The 21,516-nt window shown below is 44.2% G+C and overlaps 1 protein-coding gene across 1 annotated transcript; it reads left to right on the forward strand.

The window, feature by feature from the left end:
- Positions 1 to 13,014: 13,014 nt before the first annotated feature.
- angptl4 (angiopoietin-like 4) lies at positions 13,015 to 20,047 on the forward strand. Its single transcript, XM_080010284.1, has 7 exons — positions 13,015 to 13,719; positions 14,606 to 14,716; positions 14,828 to 14,918; positions 17,468 to 17,581; positions 17,802 to 17,897; positions 18,206 to 18,490; positions 18,613 to 20,047. The coding sequence occupies exons 1-7, from the start codon at positions 13,189 to 13,191 to the stop codon at positions 18,795 to 18,797; spliced, it is 1,413 nt and encodes a 470-aa protein (XP_079866410.1). The 5' UTR covers positions 13,015 to 13,188; the 3' UTR covers positions 18,798 to 20,047.
- Positions 20,048 to 21,516: the final 1,469 nt, after the last annotated feature.

Raw genomic sequence — 21,516 nt, forward strand, 5'->3', positions numbered from 1 at the left:
GATGCGACCACGATGAGCTGGAGCATTATCATCCATGAAGATGAAATTAGGCCTGTGTTGTTCATGCAGGGCCACAATGACTGGATTAATGATGTTATTCAGGTAGTATGGGCTTGTCACTGTACCATTCACAAAGTGTAGGGCAGTTCTGTATTGACTAGACACACCTGCCCACACTGTAACACCACCACCACCAAAGGCTCGTCTGGTGACAACAGTGGCTGATGCATAGCGCTCTCCTTGACTTCTCCAACATTGTTGGCGGCCATCATTTCTGCTCAACGTGAATCGACTTTCATCAGAGAACAGCACTGAGGCCCATTGGTCCCTCATCCAGCGTAAATGCTTCGTGGCCCGTGCAAGACAATGAAGCCTGTGCCTGGTGGTGTGGTCAGGTACCCTTGCAGGTCGTCTAGCACATAGACCACGCTGATGTAAACGGTTTTGAATGGTCTGACGTGACACTTGGGTGCCTCTCACCTCCCTTAAATGTGTCTGGAGTTGAGTGGCATTCATCATCCGGTTCTGCAGGGCACTGTTTCCAATGAAGCGCTCATCAGTGTGGGATGTGGCCAAAGGACGTCCACTTCTATGCCTTTCTGTGGCTCTTCCAGTCTCTGGCACTGTGCACGCTGTGGCACGGTGGCGCAGTGCATTGCACTGCTGCCTCACAGCAAGAAGGTTCTGGGTTTGATTCCCGCCTGGGGCGCTGCTGGCACCGTGCTCCAGGCGGGTTATCTCCCAAATAGGAGCCTTTCTGTGTGGAGTTTGCATGTTCTCCCCGTGCTCACATGGGGTTTCCTCCACCTCACGTCAGTAAGGACCCCCACCAAAAACATGCACCCATCATCGTCTGACCAGCGATGGACAATTATCACCTGGTCTTTCTTTCTTTCTTAAGCTCAGTGGTCACTTCCCTCTGAGAACATCATGTTTGAAGCCTCACAATGGCGATGTACTGTTGATCAGTTGTAAGGTGTCGTCTTGGTCTCATGATGTCAAAATGTGAACAGCATGATGAAGAGAACTGTTTAAATACCAATTCTAATTGATCCAGGAAATGTATTGGTCGATTCATGGATCAAACACCTGTTGTGAATTTTGCCGTTCAGCTCCTTGTTAGAGAACAGCAAGTTGTGCAAAAAGTACTGAAACATTCAACAGTTGGACATGTGCATTCAAAAGTTTAGAGAAGGTCAAATTAGGTTCACCTGTAAAGGTTATAGTGCATTTTAGGTTCGTCCTGAAATTTCACCCGAAAGCCGAATATCCCTAACTTTTTGTGAGTAGTGTATATCTGTCAATTCTTCCCAGCAGAGGGCAGCAGCACACAGTATGTTTCCATGGGGAATTTGTTTTGCCCGTGAATGTACAGCATCAGTGTGATGAGCCCGATGATGAAAATCTATGCTAAGAAATGAGACCTGACCTCAAAAGTAAAACACTGCTTAAAAATGGTACCAGTTTTAGCAGTGTTTTTTACGATAAACGATGACTGTTGAAGGAAATTCAGTGATGCCCACTCCCATCCTACCAAACTGGAGTAGCAGGCATTCTGTTTGTAACCAAGGAGATAATTCTACTCTAAACCTAAATGAAATTATAAGAACCGTTGGCTAAATGTTTACAAAGAAACTATAATAATGTTAATAGAACACTGTAATCAGCCTTTATAGCCTCCAAAGCCGAACAGTGCTTGTAATGTAGTGGCTGGAAATGCACGTTCCCTTTCTGCAAACATCCAAAAGAAAAACTGCCTTCAATCGATACATACTGTATTGGCTTGTTTGAAACATTCAAACTATGAGTGAAAGGTTGTTTTATGATTTATGATGTTACTGTTCCACATACGACCCCGCCGAGTGTTTGAATGATCTGAGCTTTTTTCCTGTTGCTCTGACCTATTTTCCGAAGAAACTAGAATGGACCCGTTTGCTGCTTTCTCCCCTTTCTGAAACCAACCCCAGCGTGAAGGAAACGTTGAAACACGTTTCAGTTATTTAAAGGTAGTTCCAAATGTAGTGTTTTCCAGTTGTTAACTCACACAAGGTAGTTTAAAGTAAATGTGAAGTCAAACATTGTTACACAGCTGCACTGTGCACTCTTTATGATTGTGTAATACAAACCAATATTTATGTAGGTTTACGATAACATTTCCATTGATTTAAAAATGTCATCAATCCATTCAGATCACTGTGTGTGTCCGAATAATGCTAAATATTTACAGTTTTAGCGGATTTTGATTTGTTTTTATTTATTATTTGTTTTTAATCATATATTGTTTTTAGTTTGTTTCTATTTGTTATCATATATTGTTTGTTTTAATTATACAGTGTTTGTTTGTATTTTATTTTTTATCATATGTGTTTGTTTTCAAATTTTTATCACAAATATATTTTGTGTTTATTTTTTGTATCATTTACTGTTCATTGTTTGTTTTTATTTTTTTAATCATATTGTTTGTTTGTATCACATGTATTGTTTTTGTTGGTCTTTATTTTTATCATATATATTGTTTGTTTTTATTTGTTGTCAATTTGTTATCATATATATGATATCACCGACCCTGTTTTAAACAGTTTGAAACACTGAGGCCACATCTTATTTTTAGTGAATACAAATTGTTCCCCCACTCGTTCTCTACACACGTGCAGAATTATGGATGCTTTTTGCACTCGCCCCTGCTTAACCTTGGGCAGAACGACTGCTGCCGACAAACAAGTTCACGTCAGCAGGCAACGTGAAACCCGGGCAGTAAACAAAAACTTAGCTCCCGAGGAAAGGCTTGGCAGCGGTCCGGGGAACTCCGATTTCAGACTCTCGTACCGCTCACCAGGCTCCACAGTCAACAACATTTCTGGAGGTATTGAAAAAACAAGTCAAGACGGTGCCACACCGCCCCTGTCACCTGGTACCCCGCCCGGTTACTCCCCGCCGGTCTCTCCAAACAGACAAATGTAACACAGGGTTGGAGATACGTCTGTGTGTGTGTGTGTGTCTGCAAGCCGCCCAGCTCTCCCCTTGAACAGGGGGAAGCGTGAGGGGCGTACCTGAGTAATATGTACGCAGGGCAGAACCCTGACACGACCCCGGGCAAAGAGTCTGTGCCACCAACTGTGTTTTTTGGGGTTGACGAGGTGATGTTTACAGGCTCAGAGAATTAGGTTCAAGGGCACAAATGTACTTTAGTATTTCTTCTGTGTTTCAATCCCTATTTCATAATAATGGAACAACAACATGTCCCACCACCGTATGTTTGGATTTATGTTTGGCTCTCTGGAACACTGGATTCCAGTTGGTCAATAGCGGTGATTAGCGGTCGGTTATTTCTAAATAATGACCGCTGTCGGTTAATAATGACCGTTGTCATGGGCAACGACTTATACACGTGGTTTTGCGTCCATTGCATCACTCCACCTACACGGTAATGCCGACACTAGCTAGTGGTGCCATCTGGTGACTCTACACAGGAACTACAATGGAAGACTCGAAGACATGAATGCGAATATGTCAATTTCCACATTGAATATGAAATTTGAATATTCACATCGGAAGGGTGAAGGTTTTTTTTAGGTTAGTTCCCTGCGTTGTTGCAGTGTTGCTGTGGACTATTTTTCTTGGCGGAAGCTCAAACTAGACATTCATCAACATACATCAATCCATATATTCAAATCAATATTATGCCTCAACGTATTCTTCTATTTAGTAAGCAGCTACGTCATAAGCGGGATAATGTACAGCCAGCCAGTCATCATACGGGGTACGGTGGCACAGTGCGTTGCAGCAAGGAGGTCCTGGGTTCGATTCCCGCCTGCTTATCTCCTGATCAGCGGCCCTTCTGTGCGGAGTTTGCGCGTCTCTTCCCGTGCTCACACAGAGTTTCCTCGCTGTGACATCGGGGCCCCCGCCAAAAACACGCACAACGTCGTCGCCTGACCAGCGATGGACAGGCCGGGTAGGGCTCAAAGCAGAGAACTCATTCCACCGGCCACCGTTTGAAGTGTGTGTTGGTCGCCACGTGTGTGTGTGGTGCATGACAAATAAAGATTCTTCCTCATTATCACAAAAATAACCCCAGCCAGGGGGATCAGGACGGTCCTGTGTCTTGTATCACTCGGAAGGGGGCTTTTTTTTCCTACACTTCTGGAGGCCTGGTTCATAAGCCGACGCTCATTAACAATGAGCCAATACATAAACACGGCAAAGTGGTGACACATGGATTTTATTTTTAGTCGTGTAGAATTGCGACAGGTTAAAAATATAGTAACAATTTTACAGGAGGACAACCCTGATCCAGCCCTACTTCGAAATGGCGCTCGGCAACTCGGTAACTTTCGGACATTCTCTGCTTTGCTCTCTCTCTCTCTCTCTCTCTCTCTCTCTCTCTCTCTCTCTCTCTCTCTCTCTCTCTCTCTCTCTCTCTCTCTCTCTCTCTCTCTCTCTCTCTCTCTCTCTCTCTCTCTCTCTCTCTCTCTCTCTCTCTCTCTCTCATCTCTCTCTCTCTCTCTCTCTCTCTCTCCCGGAGGAATTTGGCTCGCCGCTTATCCCTTCCTCCCGCCGGGTGGCAGAACGCAGCGCAGGGAGGTCATAGTCACCCGCCCGGTTATGGCGCTCTGCTGTTTCAATGGGGCCCATCCGGACACAGAGGGATGGGCAGGAAGTCGCTCGCCTCCGAGGTAACTTTCGGACATTCTCTGCTTCGCTCTCTCTCCCTCCCTCCCTCCTCCCTGCTCCAGCGCCTCACTCTATTCCGCTGTTGCAGGTTTTCTGATTGCAAGTTCAAGTTGAAGTCCAGGAGATTATCTGTCGCATACATATACATAGGGTCATACTACGTGCAATGAAACGTCACGACACCTGGTGATGGCGCACGATAAGCTCTATAAGCTCTAAAAATACCCCAAAAAATACTAAAACATAATCATCAGCCTCTAAGGAAGCATGACAAACTTTGGCAAAAAAATGCACATTTTGGGCAACGATTGCAAAGCCCCACAAAAACTAAAAAAATGTAAAAAAAAGAAGAAGAAGAAGAGGAAGAAGAAGAAGAGGAAGAGGAAAGAATTAAGAATCTTTATTTGTCACATGACACACCGCACTACAACACATGCATATATGTACACACACACACACACACACACACACACACACACACACACACACACACACACACACACACACACACACACACACACACACACACACACAAGCTTTGGATGGTGGCTGGTGAAATGTGGCCTCTGCATTTGACCCATCCTGGCTTGTCCTTCCTCCGGGGGGGCAGAAGAGGAAGAGGGGAGAGTGGAGGACATCGACAACGCGCCGCGTGCTGGAACTTCCTTGATTCTAACGACAGCGCAGCAACACAGTCAGTCAAGTCGGACAAATCGGATGAGTCACTGGTACCATTTGACATCATCCAACCACCCCCGCCTCCAAAAAAACAACAACAACAACAACAGCCGCACAGAGGTTTGTCGGGAAGGAACCTTTTTCTTCATGGTTCTTATATTTCAACTGCCGCATCCAAGCTGGCGCAAGAGCGGAGCCTGCGGGGGCGAATCGGGTTCAGTTCACCTTATGCAGGTCAGAAAAACAAGCGCATGTCAGGTTCCCACAATGCACCGCGGTGCTGCGGCTCAAGCAGGTGCAGGGACAGAGAGGGAAAAACAAATCCAGGGCGGCGGGGCCTGCGGGGATTGTGAAATAGCTCTGTAACCTCCCCTCTTAAGGTTAATATAGTTGAAACAACGCTTTTTCGCCGCCCTGACGACAGCATTTTGTACAAAGTAACTGGAGCGAACTTGGTAGTGTAGTACTGCTACCCGCAGTACCCTACCCTACATATGGCCACCATCCCCTGTTTAGTTATGACCATACATGCAACAAGTCCTGAGTGGGAATGTGAGACATTCCCCTGCGAGGAGCGAGAAAGTCTGGTTGATGTACGTGAACTGTAAAATGTTGCCCAATCCTTTCTCTTCCTGCGGTGTAGTGTTCCCCTCCAGAGCCAGACGGGGATCGGCGCAATTCCAAACGAGTCGAGTCTTGCCGGGCCCAAGGCAGTCGCATAATAAGTGAGAAATGATAAGGATGCGATGCGACGCCGCAGTCAACGTGCGATGGAAAGTCCCTGGTTGATTCTGGGTGTCGCCAGCCCACGAAAAACTCCAACGAATCGATGACTTACATCAACCAATTCCACTGGTATACATTGATTGTAATTTTACAACCTTAAAAATAATAAATCAAATAAATCAAAAACACCGGATCAAGGCGGGGCGGTCGGCACACCTTGCGAGTGGTGGGGACGCGCTCTACCGGGGCATGAAGTGAAACCAGGGCTGGGCAGGTGTTGTCAAAGCGGCCACCTGACAGACCCTCTTAACGGGGATCGATGCGCGTCAGGCGGTCACCAGATGGATCGACGCGCAAGGTCATTTGATGGCTCACGGGGGTCAGGTTCGGCGGCCGTGGCGTTGAATTCGAAATATGAAAAGCCCAATCCAAAAATAAGCCTGCTTACACGGCGTGGGAACTAACACGACCTGCCCCCGCAGTGACACGAACGTAAACGGAGCCGAGGGGCCGGCGGACGGAGGAGAGGGGGATCACTGGAGACCGAGAATATCCAAAGGAAATGCCGCTCTCATGGCGCGCTTTAGCTGGGTATTTGGCTCAGGAAGACGAGCAGAGAGTCCCTGCTTTTATTTTATTTTTTTTTGGAGGAGGAATTTCTCAGCGCTTGGCGGGGTGGGGGGCAGCTGTGGCCGGCGCGGTGGCCTGCGCCGCGGCGGGTCAGGCTCCCCGCCGTTCCCGAAGGGACGCCATGTGACTCCGTGCGACCCCCGACCCCCGATGACAGCGAGAGGTTCCCCCCCTCAGACGCAGGTTGTATCCGCTGTGAAACCCCCCACTCCATCCCAAGTGTTCGCTCCGTTCGCCCTGCTCCCCAAACCGCCGTGGAAACCAAGCGAGCGCGTTCCCAGGGGCGAGAGATGGCTTCGGGGGAGGGAGGGGGGGGGGGGGGGGGCGCCTCTAAGGCAAACTTGTCGCTCTGTGAACTGCTTCCGATCTCGAGGGAGACGAAACAAACACGGCTTGTCACGTCGAACGCCGTGGGACCCGGGGCAGCGGACAACAGAGTTGCCGCCCCGCTTCTGCGGAATTGAGCGGCGAGAAAACGGCCCGATCCGGCCCGCCTGTCCCGGCTGCCCGGGGCTGGGTTTGTTGCGTTGACGCCCCCTCAGATCGACACACTGGAGGTTACGAGTATGAGGGAGGTTTCACTAAATAGTACATTCGGTGCGTTCCGATCGGGGCTGTAGTGGTATTTGCCGAGAACGCTTAAAATACTGCATTAAGCATTGGAGTAGTTGATTTCTACTCGGGAGATTGTCTTACTGTTAATAACTTAATGAATTAAATAAAAAAAGAAATGCACAAATTGCACGACTTCCAGCATGTGAATTTGTTGATACAGCATCAGTATGTTTACTGATAATCTTTGAGGTTTATTGCCATTCTGTTTAGTCTTTACATTTTTAGGTTTAATTTACGAATTTCTGTCAAAAAAAGGCTTGTATTTGATGGTAATCTTTAGGTTTTATTGTACATCTTATTGTGTGTTGTACATCACCATTTTTTTTGTCTTTAGGTTCATCTTTCTGGTTCACTGTGAGGTTTACTTTATTAGTTACTGTATATGACCAAATTTCTCTTGTTTATTTTTTTGGGTCAATTTTATATTTATTTTTAAAAACGTGTTTGTTTTCTGTTATTTATTAGGTAATATTTGTTGTTTTGAATTATGCTTCGTGTATATTGTCATATTTTATTACAGTTAACCCATAGGTTTTATTGTATTGTATATTCCCACATTTATCCATATATTGCCATTTTCATATTTATATTCCATTGCTTTATTATAATTGCTAATTATTATTTTTTTGTAAGCCGTGACACTGCAGTTCCCGCCGGGGATGAATAAAGCACCTATCTATCTATCTATCTATCTATCATTATGAAGATAGTCTTTCCCACATGCCACCACAAAATCACAACAGTACACCGACACATTCACTGGGGTTTCCTGCCACACACACCCACACACACAAAAGTAACCTTTTGTGTTACACTATAAAGCAATAGATTTTCAAACCACTTGTTGACTCTTTTAAAAAGGCAGGACAAAATATTTTCATGGCCTTGAGTGTTCTATCTTTTACCTCACAGGGGTGACCTAAGTCCTGTCCACGTTGGTTTTGATATAAAAGAAAGCAGAATTCATACAATCTCCAAAGAAATGATAATTCAAATATAATTTATGCAAAATCTGCATTCATATTTTCGTTATGCTGGAACGGTTACTGTCCAGGGTGTGGCTGATGATTTATAAATCATTTCATTGCACTACCGTTGTATCCATAACCGCATGAAACACTTTGCTCATGGGTATATCTTTTATATTATCTTTCATTCATACAAACACAAAGTGTTTAAAAGATACTTAAAATGAACAAATGATTTTTTAATTTATATAAAACACAAATATATATAAAGGCCCTTATTGTGTTGTTTCTCCCCAGATGAGCCTGGTCCAGTTCGATGCATCACGCCAACATCTTTGGCCTGTGGACGATGTTACAAAAGCAACCCCCCTCCACCCCTGTTAAAGCAGCGGTCCTGAGGGGGCGAGGGCCTCCTGTGAGATAGTCTCCATGATATTTTGGGGACAGTTCCCATGGAGAGGAGTACTCCTAGGGGCCGTCTTTGGCATGTTTAACTGAGGTTTAATCACTGGTATAAACATGTGTATTCATTCTTCTGTTTTAAATTACTTGTGTTTCTTTCCAGATTGAGTTAGAGGGCGAGAGTGAATGTCAGGGAAATGCATCATGAGCAGACGGGGCACCCAGAAGAGCAGGGGTTCAGGGTTCCGTTTATGCAATTTTTTTCTCCAAGTGCACGCTCATGCCTTTCTGCACTATGGGGAGATACTGCAAGCCATTCATTTTTTTAATGGCCAACGGAGGGGGGGAAATGTCTTTTTTCCTCTGATCACCACTGGGTGGCGCTAGAATGACAGACCTGCAACACCGTCCATGTTCAACAAGTTCCTGATGGACTCTTCAAGATTCAAGAGGTTTATTTGTCACATAGGTATACACACTTCCATACATATATGCAAGTGAAATGTCAATGCAACGCACCCAGTGATTATGCATAATATGTTCTAGACTGAACACAGTAGCAACCTAGTTTCTACTTGACCAACTGAAACTAACTGATTCCTAAAACATAATGCAGTAAGTAAATTGAATAATATAGAATAAAATAAAATAAAATAACTCAAAAGTAATACAGGGTGGGGGTACAAAATAGAAATAAAAGGAATAGACTTATGTATATGGGATAGGCTATTATGTATATACAGATAAGTGCATTACAGTAGCATGTGAATAAAGTGAGGTAGTGTGTGTGTGGAGATACACAGTACAGTCTACAACAGTATGAGACAGCAATACAGTAACACCGAACAGAACAGCAATACAGAACAGTATGCAGTAACCCAGAACGGTGATACAGTATGCAGTACAGTATGCTACATACAGTACAGTAAGCCAGTAGGGCCTGTGTCTTCATTGACATACGGGACACGTGTGTGTGCATTTCTTGTGTGTGTCTTCAGTCTGATGGTGACTTAATAAAGGCATATTGCCATTTTTTCCCCATTTAAAACGATTTTTTCTTCTATTTTGATGGTAATTACTTTATTGTGATTGCTTATTTGTTGTTATTTATTTTCGTTGTATTGTTTGGGTGCATGCTGCTCTAATCTATATGTAATGTATATTAAACTGCCGTGTGGTTAAACATTTCATTTAAACTAGGTCATCATCATGAGTGGAGTCGAGTATATACTGTATATGTCAGGAACATTTTTTTTTAACATAATGAAATAAGAAAAGAAAACATTTTCTACCCCCCCAAATATAAAGAATTTAAGTTTAAAAAAAAATGATGGGAAATGGCGGATCCCATTTTAACATAAAACAGCACTAACCTACACATCTCTTCTCTTTCTGCCCTGCAGCGCCTGTTTTTGGGGTTTTTCTTTCTTTCTTCCCTTCATTCTCTCCCTCCAGATGTTCTTCGTTTGGAATGTGGGTGAAAGGTCGCCATGCCGGCTCGGATGGGAGCGGCCATTTTGGATCTTTGAATGGAACAGCTGCAGGGAGCAGGAGGAGGGGGCGTGGAGCTGATCACTCACAGGGCCGAGGCTCGCTGGTGTATGGGATGGCCGTCGGCTGGAAGGAAGGAAGACAGGAGGGTAGATATTACGGGAAAAATAAATCTTTTATTCCTCACATTTCTGTATTTGTATGCCAAATCTCTCTATACTGTCATAGGATGTCCCTTTTTATGGTCATGAATCATTATCAGCCAGGACTGTTTTCCAGTCACCATGATGAAAATGGGTGTGAGTCATCCTCTTTATTTCCACTCCACACTGCAATTATCCTTTAGAAGCAAAGCCTCTTGGGTGCGTTCAAGACTAGGCATGAAGGTTACATAAAGTATAATCCACATTAATAATTTCCGCAAACTCAAGGTGTATGCAAACAAAATAATGAACTCGTGCTCACAACAAATATCTTATTTTCCCCTTTGACTCTTGGATGTTTATGAAGCAAATAATAAAATCTCGCCAAGCTGACAATTTTCTTGGCTCTTACAACAGTCTACATTTTTTAAAGACTTTAAAGTTTGTGTTTGTGTCCCAAAAGCAGCAATATATGTATTTTATATGTAAATAGCTATCTCATATGTAAAGTGGTTCATTTCTCAATAGCAGTCCTATTTGGAGTTATTCTCTGCCTAATTTGTCAACCTCTCAGTCTAATGAATGTAAGTATATTCAATTGAAACACCGGTTTCTATTGAATTACAACCACCCGTATATAGTATGATGGCTAACAAAGCAACACCGTAAAAAACCCCTATGAATAATCTTCACTTGTAAATGCAGTCTAAAGAGTAATTTGCATATTCTACTTTGAATTGAACCTCATTGTTCCCTATTTAGCAACATAAAACCTCAATGAGTAGCAAGTGGAAGGACTTTTTTTTAAGCTGAAACATTGCATTCTTTGATGATGTCTAAGTAGAAGGCTTCCATTAAATTAACGCATGTTTGTGACATTCCACACGCACAGCGCTCCATGACTCCCCCCTCTACACGGCGGACAGTCTCCCAGCGACCTTTCCCCCACTTTGCCTCGGCAGCAGACAAGAGAGGGTTAACCGGCTAATTCCCTTTCCTTTGTGGTCTGGCCCTGGCTCATGTATCGCCTGCAAGCTCTCTCTGGCAGAGGGTGTTTAACAATCCGGACCTTGGGAATCGCCTACAACACAGGCATTCTCTGCGCTGTGAACTTTCCCCTAATTCTCACAGTCCTCAGGCCTCCATGCGGATCTCTGCCGAGGAGCACCATGGACCAAATCATACCCCTGCTCCCCTCCTGACACGCACCGCCGTGCCAATGACAGCGTTTCTCAACTTTATCCCTGGAAAGATGACGTGGCAAATTAGATGCCCCCCTTTTTTTGATAAGTCTATTATTTAGAGATCATTTCAAATAAGTGATGTACTTCAGCGACTGGAAGGAACAGTATCATTACACTAAAACAATCCTGTAGTCATAAGAATGTCAATAGTCAAATACTGTAAATAGTCAAAGTGACTATTTTTCTTTTCGTATGAGGTCATTTAAATTTATATAAAACAGACTACTATTATTTTTGGCTGTAATAGCTTCAACACATTCTGTCAGTTTTAACACCACATAGCAAATACTGATGTATAAATCTGACACAGGTTTTAGACCTAATTATGCCAAAGTGGACAAAGTAGTGGACAGCACAAGACACGATAACAAAAAGGCCACCATACGATAAAATACTCTTTATAATATAATATATAATAAAGGCTTAAATTATTGACAGACAGATTCAAGATTCAAGATTCAAGATTCAAGATTTTTTATTTGTCACATACATATACATACTTCCATACATATATGCAGTGAAATGTAATGCAATGCACCCGGTGATAGCACACAATAAGTCCTAGGAAAAAGTACAAAAATAAAATAAAATAAAAAGTAGAAAATTCCTTTCTAATAGACCGACTAACTGACTCCTAAAACGTAATACAGTAAGTGGAATACTTATAGAATAAGATAAAAAATATATAGAATAAAATACAATAAAAAATAAATTGAAATAAAATGGAATAGGTTGAAGGAATATGGCTATGTATATACAGATATGTGCATTTAAAGTGGCATGTGAATTAAAGTGGCATGTGACAGTGGCTTAGATTCAAAGCCAGTACAATACAGAGTCAATACAATACAGTACAATACAGTGTCAATACAGAGAAGTAGTAGTTCTATTTGCTCCCGAATCTTCAATGAAGTCCGTGAAAGAATCAATCATTTAGTTCACACAGTAAAAATGACAGCGTACAAATAAAGTGTTTTAGAAATATAAGGAATACTAGTTATAGTTAGGGGCAATATCCTTATAATAAATGATCATGTCGAGGTAGATAAAATCACCACTGTGTACGCTGTACGTCGTTGGCAGTTTATAGCATCATCAATTTCACGATTTCCCTGTCTCCGCCACTGGATTCACTAACTGACTAAATCTGCCATTGCGATTGCATTCTGCAGAGATGGATTGCATTGGATTTGCTGACGTGTGGAAATATTTGATGCCTTCATATCAGCTGGGCATATCAATTGTTGAAGAACATCCTCTGACCGGAGATAATTTTAGGCTCCGTATGTCTCTATCTCTAGCTGTGCAGCATTGAAAGCTATAAAGATTGTTACATCATGCCTCTTCTGCCTGCACCCCAGAGAGAAAGAGTTAACGGAGGGGGGGGGGGAGAGAAACCTGAGAGTAGCTCCACTCCCCCTTGTCCTCCGCGAGCCAATGGCGGCAGCCTGCCTGCCTGAGTTGAGGCCAGTGAAACTATAAAACAGTCGCACTGTGCCTGGTGAGGCAGGAGCTTGAGCTCTGATAACGAAATCCCAGAAAGCAAGCGAAGGCGCTGCACTAACTTGCAACAAAGCAACAGCACAGCGGTGCACTACCACTCAGACATAAACAACAATGAGGGCAACTCTGGCAACTCTGACGCTCTGCCTGGCGACGCTGGCGGCCTCGGGCTTCCCCTTTGAGAGGAAAGGGGGCTCCTCCGGCGCCGGCAAGGAGAAGCGTGTCCAGTACGCGGCGTGGGACGACGTGAACGTGATCGCCCACGGCCTGCTGCAGCTGGGCCAGGGGCTGAAGGAGCACGTGGACAAGACCAAGGTGCAGGTGAGGGACATCGCCAGCAAACTCAAGGCCTTCAACGGCACGGTGGCCGAGCTGGGGAAGGAGAGCCACCGGCTGCGGGCCGAGGGTGAGGCGCTGAAGGCTCGCGCACGGGGGCTGGAGCACCGCGAGGGCCAGCTGCTGAACGTGACGGCCGAGCTGCGGGAGAAGGCGGAGGAGATGCAGCACGAGAGAAGGACGGTGGGCGAGAGGATGAGCAGGCTGGAGGAGAAGGTGGACAGCATGCTGCAGGGGGAGGGCGTGCTGCCAGACATGAACGGTGGAAGCACCGCCGCCCGGAACACCAGCGACGCCCGCATCATCCAGGTGAGACCTGACGAGGCTTTCTGTATGTTAGTGTGATGTGCTTTATTTTCTGTCTTAGGGGAAATGGGGCTTTTGAGTTAATTAGGGGGCAAGGGGGGGATGAGACTATAATAGGACTACCTTTGTCAGCAGGATGCCTTTGCATATAACATTTTACTCGTGTGTTTAAATAGGGTGACACGGCATAACAGTTTAATTCGTTTTAGAATACAGGCCAATATTGCAGGCTTTTTTTATACATGACTTTGCAGTAGAACTTCTACAGAGAGGATTTGTATTGTTCAATGAATGGGCCGCAGGAAACTGAATAAAGAAAGTAACCGTTTTGATAGACAAGGGCAGTTGGCGTTAAACGGGGAGTTATTTCCACAAGCTCAAAGGGGCTGAATGGATTTTCCAGAGGGCAATAGAGGGTTGGAAAGACAGGTCTACGTGCCCAGACGGCAGCCACTAAACACTGCTCATCAAGGACTTTCACACACAATATTTAAGATCATATTTTGCACTGTATTTACAGTTTAAGTCCCTAAATATGCAATTTGACCCCGTTAAGCGCTGGAAGATTTATTATTCTGCGGTTTGCCATCTGCAAACCAGTCACGTTTTTAAAGCTTTTGCAGTCTGATGGAAAATCCTGAACTGCATGGTTTATGTACCCAATCCAGGAACGGTTGGAAAAGATAAACGGCAACAATGGAGGGGAGGTCGGGGGGGGGGTCCATCTCATAGCCGCAATGAAAATCAATCAAATCAATCAAAATGCACAGAAGACATGCTTGTGAGACTATTCCCTGGTTCGGAATTTGGTGTTCACGATTTGTTTGCTCTTCGCTTGCTTTTAATATATTTTAATTTTAACTGTGAGTTTCCTCTATTCCATTTGTAGCTGATGCTGGAGGCCCAGAATAAACGCATTGACAACCTGGTGGAGAGAATCCGACTCCAGCAGGAGAAATTGGACAAGCAGAATGTGCGCATCAGAACCCTGCAAAGCCAGGTAACAAAGTCAAGGAAAATCTATCGTGTTGCTTTGGCCAATTGCAGGCCAATTCAATCTTTTGCACAAGTTAAACCATGATTCCTAATTATTTATTTTATTTTAATTTAGATTCAACAAACAAAAGAGAGCCCAGTTATGAAGAACGCCAAGGCTGACCGGTCGGCACAAACCAGTGTGGAGCAACGTGACTCGCCAATCGGTAAATAAAGCCAAAGCTGTGCTCAAAATCCTCCTTCACACATTGACTTAAGTTAAGTAAGTACGATCTGAGGCCAAATGCGGTTTGCCATCTGTTTAGTAAAGGCCATAAAGAAGATTAAATCAGTCACAATTAAAGTCAAGGAAGCTGCAGAGTGATGGTGGTATTGGTTAAAATACTTGTTAGGACTAATTAGCAGTTAATCATAGAATAAAAATCTAATTCAGAGACACAAAGAAATACAATTGGATGAGAATATATTTGTAGTAAGTTTAGATACTGACCGAGACTTAATTGCTTCCTCACTGGAACTGAACCACTGGCTTAGAGCTCACAAAGCATCTTTCTTATGAGCGTCATTCGACTGGATGTTGGCCAGCTAGGGCAGAGTTGAGACGCACAAGTCGCCGGCCGACAAAACCACCAATTCAGGTTCCTGTTTGCTCTCAAATCGGGTTCCTAGTGTGGGGAGAGAGGAAGGGAATGAACAAAAGTGACTAATAAACCAACCTCACATACAACGTTTTAGACAAATGTACCTTAAACAAAACAAAAAACTTCTAAAACCTTATTTTCATGCCTTCCAATGTTAATTTGGCTAATATAACCCTACATCTCAATAGGGGAAGTCTAAGTAGGTGAGAGGTGAACTGAGCCGTGGAGCACATTGAGTTCAGTCAGCCTGTGCAAATCAAAATAAGCGCTCAGGATACTATGTTCTGACATCAGCAGGATTTGAGGAATTCCATAGAAGAAACAAGTTTTCTCCGGCACGGTACCAACTGGGGGAAAGTTCACTGGTCTTGGATAGTGTTAAGTCAGGGTCACACAGAACCCAGAGCCCAAAAGGATTACTCACTGAATATTTCAGCGAGGCGAAGGGGGAGCGGGGCAGCAGGGGGCTTTGTACACATCGCAGCAATCTTATGATCACAGGCCCCCTGGACCTGGGCCATAAAAATAGCCGCTTTGCGGGTGAACTTTGTACAGATATCCACTGAAGGCACGGGCATCCTCCCGTTTCCAAAAACTCCCTCTTCTCGCATAGACGCTATTACATTCACATCCTTCAAGAATGCACAACCTTTCCCCTAGTTCTGTCAGTGGAGTCAGACAACAACCCCCCCCCCCCCCCCCCCCCAACCGCAGCCTCCACCGCTGCTCTTCAGTTACTCATGTCATACCCTCCCCTCCTCCCCCAATCCTGAGCACAGACCACCTCCTCCACCTCTCCTCCATTGTGATGGTAAAGAGAAGTGTGCCAGAGTTCAGGACAGCCCCTGACCCTTGGGCAGATCACAGCCACCGCTAGCAATCACAGTTCACCAAATTAGAGGAAAGGTTGTCCCACAAAAACTGAGCCATTTGTGGTTATTTGCTCTGATGGAAAGCCAGGGTTCTGGAAGTCAACAGGCGAGCCAGTGGAGAGCAGGCCATTGAATTCCAATGGTCAACAACAACCTCGTATGACTGCCATTATTATTAATATTATTAATATTATTATATTATTAATATAATATATAATAATAATATTAATATTATTAATATTATTAATAATAATATTAATATTAATATTATTAATAACAATATTGAGTGGTTATTGAAACGGAACCACCGCGTCTCTAGGATCGACACTGTTGGTGTTGTGCTTTTATTGCTTGTGCTTCATCGGGCTTGCTTTGTCTATAAGCTGACACCACCCCATACCCCCACCCTCCCCCTTCAAACACACACATGCGCAGACACTGCTCTCCAAAGTCTCATGTACTGTTGCTACAGCATGCATCCCCCCACCATCCTCTGAGCACTCCCTGTGCATGCATTGGCCATGCATTCCTACGTCACCCACGAACTGCTGTGTACGTGAGGGACGTGAGGGACGTGAGGGATGTGAGGGATGTGACATGCTGGGGGGGGGGGGGGGGGGGGGTGGAGGAATGTAAGGCTAGGCGTGTGCAATCAATAGCCCAGTAAAGCAACTAAAAGAGAGGGGGGAAGCCTGCTTGGGAACTGGGAGAAAGGTCATGTTTATTACCCCTCCCTTTCTCTCTCTCACTTATGAGGGTTTTCAGAAATCAATCATGCAAAATCACCATAGTCCCACTAAATGTGCCAAAATTAGCAGAAGAGCCTCAAGAAGTTAAAACATTTAAAAGAAAGAAAGGCGCCTTTTCAGATCATGTGCTTTAACAGCTTTAGCCACTGAAATCTGTTCCTGTTTCCCCCTTTCTCACTCTGAAGTGTGAGTTCAGTAATAATAATAAATTAATAGATGTAGTTTGCATTTTGCAACAAGACAGATGACTTTTACACTAAAAGACAAACAAAGCAACCGCAGCACAAGTAATTACGACCCCGAAGAACATTTGTTTTCCTGACAAAGCCAAACCACAACACCTTATTGTGTCATTTATAAATAGTACTGGCACCAGTGCACGGGAAAGGCTACAACTTGTTTGGTTCGTGTTACCTTCAATTGAATTCACCCTTGAGATAAAACTGTGTGAATAACAAAGTTTTGCTTGTATTCCCCTTCTGCTCTCTCGCAGAGATTGCCTCCGACTGCCATGAGCTGTTCCTGCGAGGGGAGACAGCCAGCGGAGTCTACACCATTCAGCCCCTAAACTCCCAGCCCTTCGAAGTCATCTGTGAAATGACAGCTGGTGAGTGGAGAAGTTTTCTGAGCTCATTTGGCACCATCTTCACACTGCCCTGTGTTCTCTAGCTTTAATTTAACCTTCTATAAGCACACAGGCCACTATTCAACAGCTTTAAACAGATGGTTAGTTGGAAAGCCGCTATGTATCTGTAGGAGAATTTCATTTATAACTTAGAACTGTTGACATGGACGTGATTCACCTTTTTTTTTTTGTCTTTCTCCAGAAGGTGGATGGACCGTGATCCAGAGGCGGCAGGACGGCTCTGTGGACTTTGACCAGCTATGGCAGGCCTACCAGAAGGGTTTCGGCAACCTAAATGGTACATGACGCCTCTGTTGCTGTAGTTTGGGTTCTGGGATGGTCTGGTGTTAGCTTGGCCGGCTTCGCTGCCACTCACAACCTCAATGTCAAAGATCAGGGGCTCAGCATCTTAGCTCTAATTAGCTGGCAATGAAGGAAAGACAAGCCTTAACAATGTGATCCTTTTAAAAATCGCTTAGTGAAAGTGGTAGATTACTTAATGGTCCAACGCACCTTACGAATGATGATGGTTACACGGAAAAAACATTAGGAAGTTCCTAGCCAGTTTGATGACCTCGTCTTTTTCTCGATTTTCATTTTTTCTAGGAGAGTTCTGGTTGGGCCTGGAAAAGATCCATTCTTTGACTAAAGACGCCAGCCACATCCTCAAGGTCCAGTTCACCGATTGGAGGGATGAGTCCGAGTCTCTCAGGCTCCCCTTCCGCTTGGGCGGAGAGGAGACCAAATACTCCCTCTACATTCAGGCGGCTGAAACCATTGGCAACCTGGAGAGCTCCCTGGCCACCGACGGCACCTCCGGCCTGCCTTTCTCCAGTCGCGACAAAGACAACGACCAGAAAAGTGACATCAACTGTGCCAAACAGCTCTCTGGTCAGTTGTTATTACATTCAGATGTTTTTTGTTTCTTCTCAAAAGTATTACAATCGGTTACTCATCAATTTATAAATAGATACCAAAGCACAGGAACTCAAAGTGTAATTCTCTCCTCCCAGGTGGCTGGTGGTTCAGCAACTGTGGTCACTCCAACCTGAACGGCAGATACTTCCAGAGTCCCCCTCCCAAGCAGAGGCACCAGAGGAAGCAGGGGGTCTTCTGGAAGACCTGGAGGGGCCGCTATTACCCTCTGAAGACCACTGTCATGATGATCGCCCCAATGGAGATCGAGAACAAGGCGTAAAAGGATGAGAAAAGAAGGAAAAAGAGTAACAAAGTATAGAGATGAACAGAGAGGGAGACAGAGAAAAGAGACTCTCTCTCCTCTCACTGGTTGGTTGATGAGGTGAAAGTTCACTTCATTTCCTCCCATCTCCATGTGGCTGTGCCCCAGTTAGTCAGACAGACCCTTACAACGAAGCAATGGCTGACAAGGCCCAATGAATAGGTTTCCTGTTGCCATTGCTCTGTCTCATCCAGTAAACACTTGCAGAGAAATGCAAATGTAATTTCATGTGAAACGAGCCGCCTGTTGTACAACCGAAGATAAATGTATTCGGTCACTGAGTTGACGTCCCCTTTTCTAGAGCGAGGCTGGGCCTGCCGGGGCTAGAGCCAGAGCACAGCTTTATCCGCGGCATCGCAGAGCAAGTCCTGACCTGTGCAGGCGGTGTTGCAAGCCACAGTGCATTTAGGACAAGTTAGGACTCATTGCCGAACGCATTATGTTACTGTGTATCTACGCTCTTGGCGAGGTATGAGGAGTGTTATTTTCTAGTGGGTCAAAAGCACAACCCACTCCAAAAACTGCACGCATGAGAAAAAAGTAGGCCAATTAAAACTTTACTTCACTCCAACAGTAAGGACCAAAAGGTGACTTAATGTAAGTCATTACACCCATGAACATAATGGCATTAGTATCTTAAAGCATTACATAAAAAATAAAAAGCTCTGTAATCTAGGATTACCGTACCACTTCAGAAACTATGTTAAGAACGTGCAATGTTGGAAAAGCAGAATGACAACGTTCACACGCGGAACAGTGAGAACCATTCCAGCCTTTGTACAACTTAGTACGACTTGCCTGCACATTTTGAATCAAAGTACGCTTACACTTTGCTGCTTATAGTTTTCCAGCGGAGATTCGGACAAATTCAAGTCATATTGACTGCCTTTGAGAAACAAGCGGCATTTGTTTGTACATAGTGTATGAAGGAATGTCATCTTTCTTTTCGGAACTTTCACTTAAGCTGGACTGTCATGACGTTGTGTCCGTGTTCTTGTGACTCGAGAGTTTGCTGTAGTAGTTATTTTTCCTGTTCTTTATTTATAAGCTGTCAAAACAAAAGTGTGAATATATGCGTGTATTTCTCTGGTGCTGCCTGTTCTTAATTTATATTGTCTTCCTGTTTGTCCCGTGTTAAGTTTTTTTTTTAAGAGACGATAATAATGGATGTTTGGCCACAACGAGCCAATAAAATTGATTTAAATAATTGTTTTTGCCTCTGTTGGATTGTTTTTTGGTGGATTGTCTGATTATCAGCCCTTGGCAACGAAATGGTCTGCATAGATTTTGAATACACACACACACACACACACACAAATCTCTTCAATGACCTTAATCGGGCCATGTTCAATGCGATTGTTGGTTCTATTCCCTGGGCAGTGACAGATAATTGAACTGTACGTTTCAAACCCTGTCGCATTGAAGGCACATTGCGCATTGAGGCAGATCTTGGCGTGCGGTGCCTGTGAGCAGGTGAATGCCTTAGCTGCGCCTAAGCTTGCCCAGTACACCCAGCAGCAGACGGACGGGGAGGCTTTTTCGGAGAGATCTGGTGGAACGATGTCCTCTCCTCCGCAGCACCACAACACTTGCGGATCGCAGCTGCACCGTCTCCTAGCGCGCTCGGGCAACGGGAGAATGTTGGGAGGTAGAGCCACAGGTGGCTTTTGAAAGTTAAAGAGGAGAAATGGTGTTTGCTACTGCCCCGGACTGATACAAAACAGCATTATAACTATAACTGAGGAATAATGATTGTTTGGCCCCAACACGCTGGCGGTCCAATTCAATTGCGACATTCTTTATTTTACAATGGGATAAACAACACACACGTTTTGGTTTTTTTCCCCTCCTGCGTCTCAAGCTACTTTGTTTAAAGTTATCAAGTGAGACTTATAGCTAAATGAACTGGAGACTGTTAGAAGAAATAATTGAGATTTTTGAAGTTCGTCCCAGTTTTTTTTTTACTCACCAATTCGTTGTTTTAGTTGTTGACGCCATTTTTTATTTTTTTTTACTGTTTTTCCAGAGTTGTTACCAGTGTTGCACCCAAATGGGTGACCTGCCGAATGGTGTGACGCTATCGTCTTCTGTTTATTACGCATAAAATATGAATATACACAAAGATGAAAGGACAATAGCCCGCCACAGGAAAAATCGATTATAAATCGATCCATTAAACACAGTTGCTTGAACATGAATATTGTAAATATTCATAAATCAAATATCTTGACTGAACTTGTCGAAATGGTCTGCTAGTTTTTGTGGGGAAAAAAAACCGCATCACACGTATCTCAACTCAATGCTTTTTTTATACAAATATGAGAGAAATGAAGTTTATTTCTAAAATAAAATAAAGTGTTTAGTTTAGTTGCTGTTCGTCCCCCGTGTCGCACAAATCGGCAGGTCACCCATTTGCATGTAACACCGGAAGCAACACAGTGACCGCAATGAAAACAGAGGAACGTGTGTTTGCTTGTGTTTTAGTTGTTTGTTTTTAGAAACATGGATTTTCAAAGCCAGGCTGCTGTAGTATAATGTTAGCGTTACCTGAAATGTCAAATGTTTTTGCACTTTAGGCACATTGTGGATTTCCCCCCCATTATTTGCATTGACTATTTAGGGGTATTTAATAATGAGGGATTCATTTTACAACCAGGATCTAGCTAAGAACTTTCAG

This window comes from Zeus faber (genome assembly GCF_960531495.2).
Source record: "Zeus faber genome assembly, chromosome: 12".
NCBI lineage: Eukaryota > Metazoa > Chordata > Actinopteri > Zeiformes > Zeidae > Zeus > Zeus faber.

What these genes read in the sequence shown, in the direction of transcription:
- angptl4 (XM_080010284.1), top strand. Translation starts at nt 13,189, where the DNA reads ATGAGGGCAACTCTGGCAACTCTGACGCTCTGCCTGGCGACGCTGGCG. An exon ending in TCAGAACCCTGCAAAGCCAG is followed by an intron (nt 14,717 to 14,827) that starts GTAACAAAGTCA and finishes ATTTTAATTTAG; the next exon opens with ATTCAACAAACAAAAGAGAG. An exon ending in GCAACGTGACTCGCCAATCG is followed by an intron (nt 14,919 to 17,467) that starts GTAAATAAAGCC and finishes GCTCTCTCGCAG; the next exon opens with AGATTGCCTCCGACTGCCAT.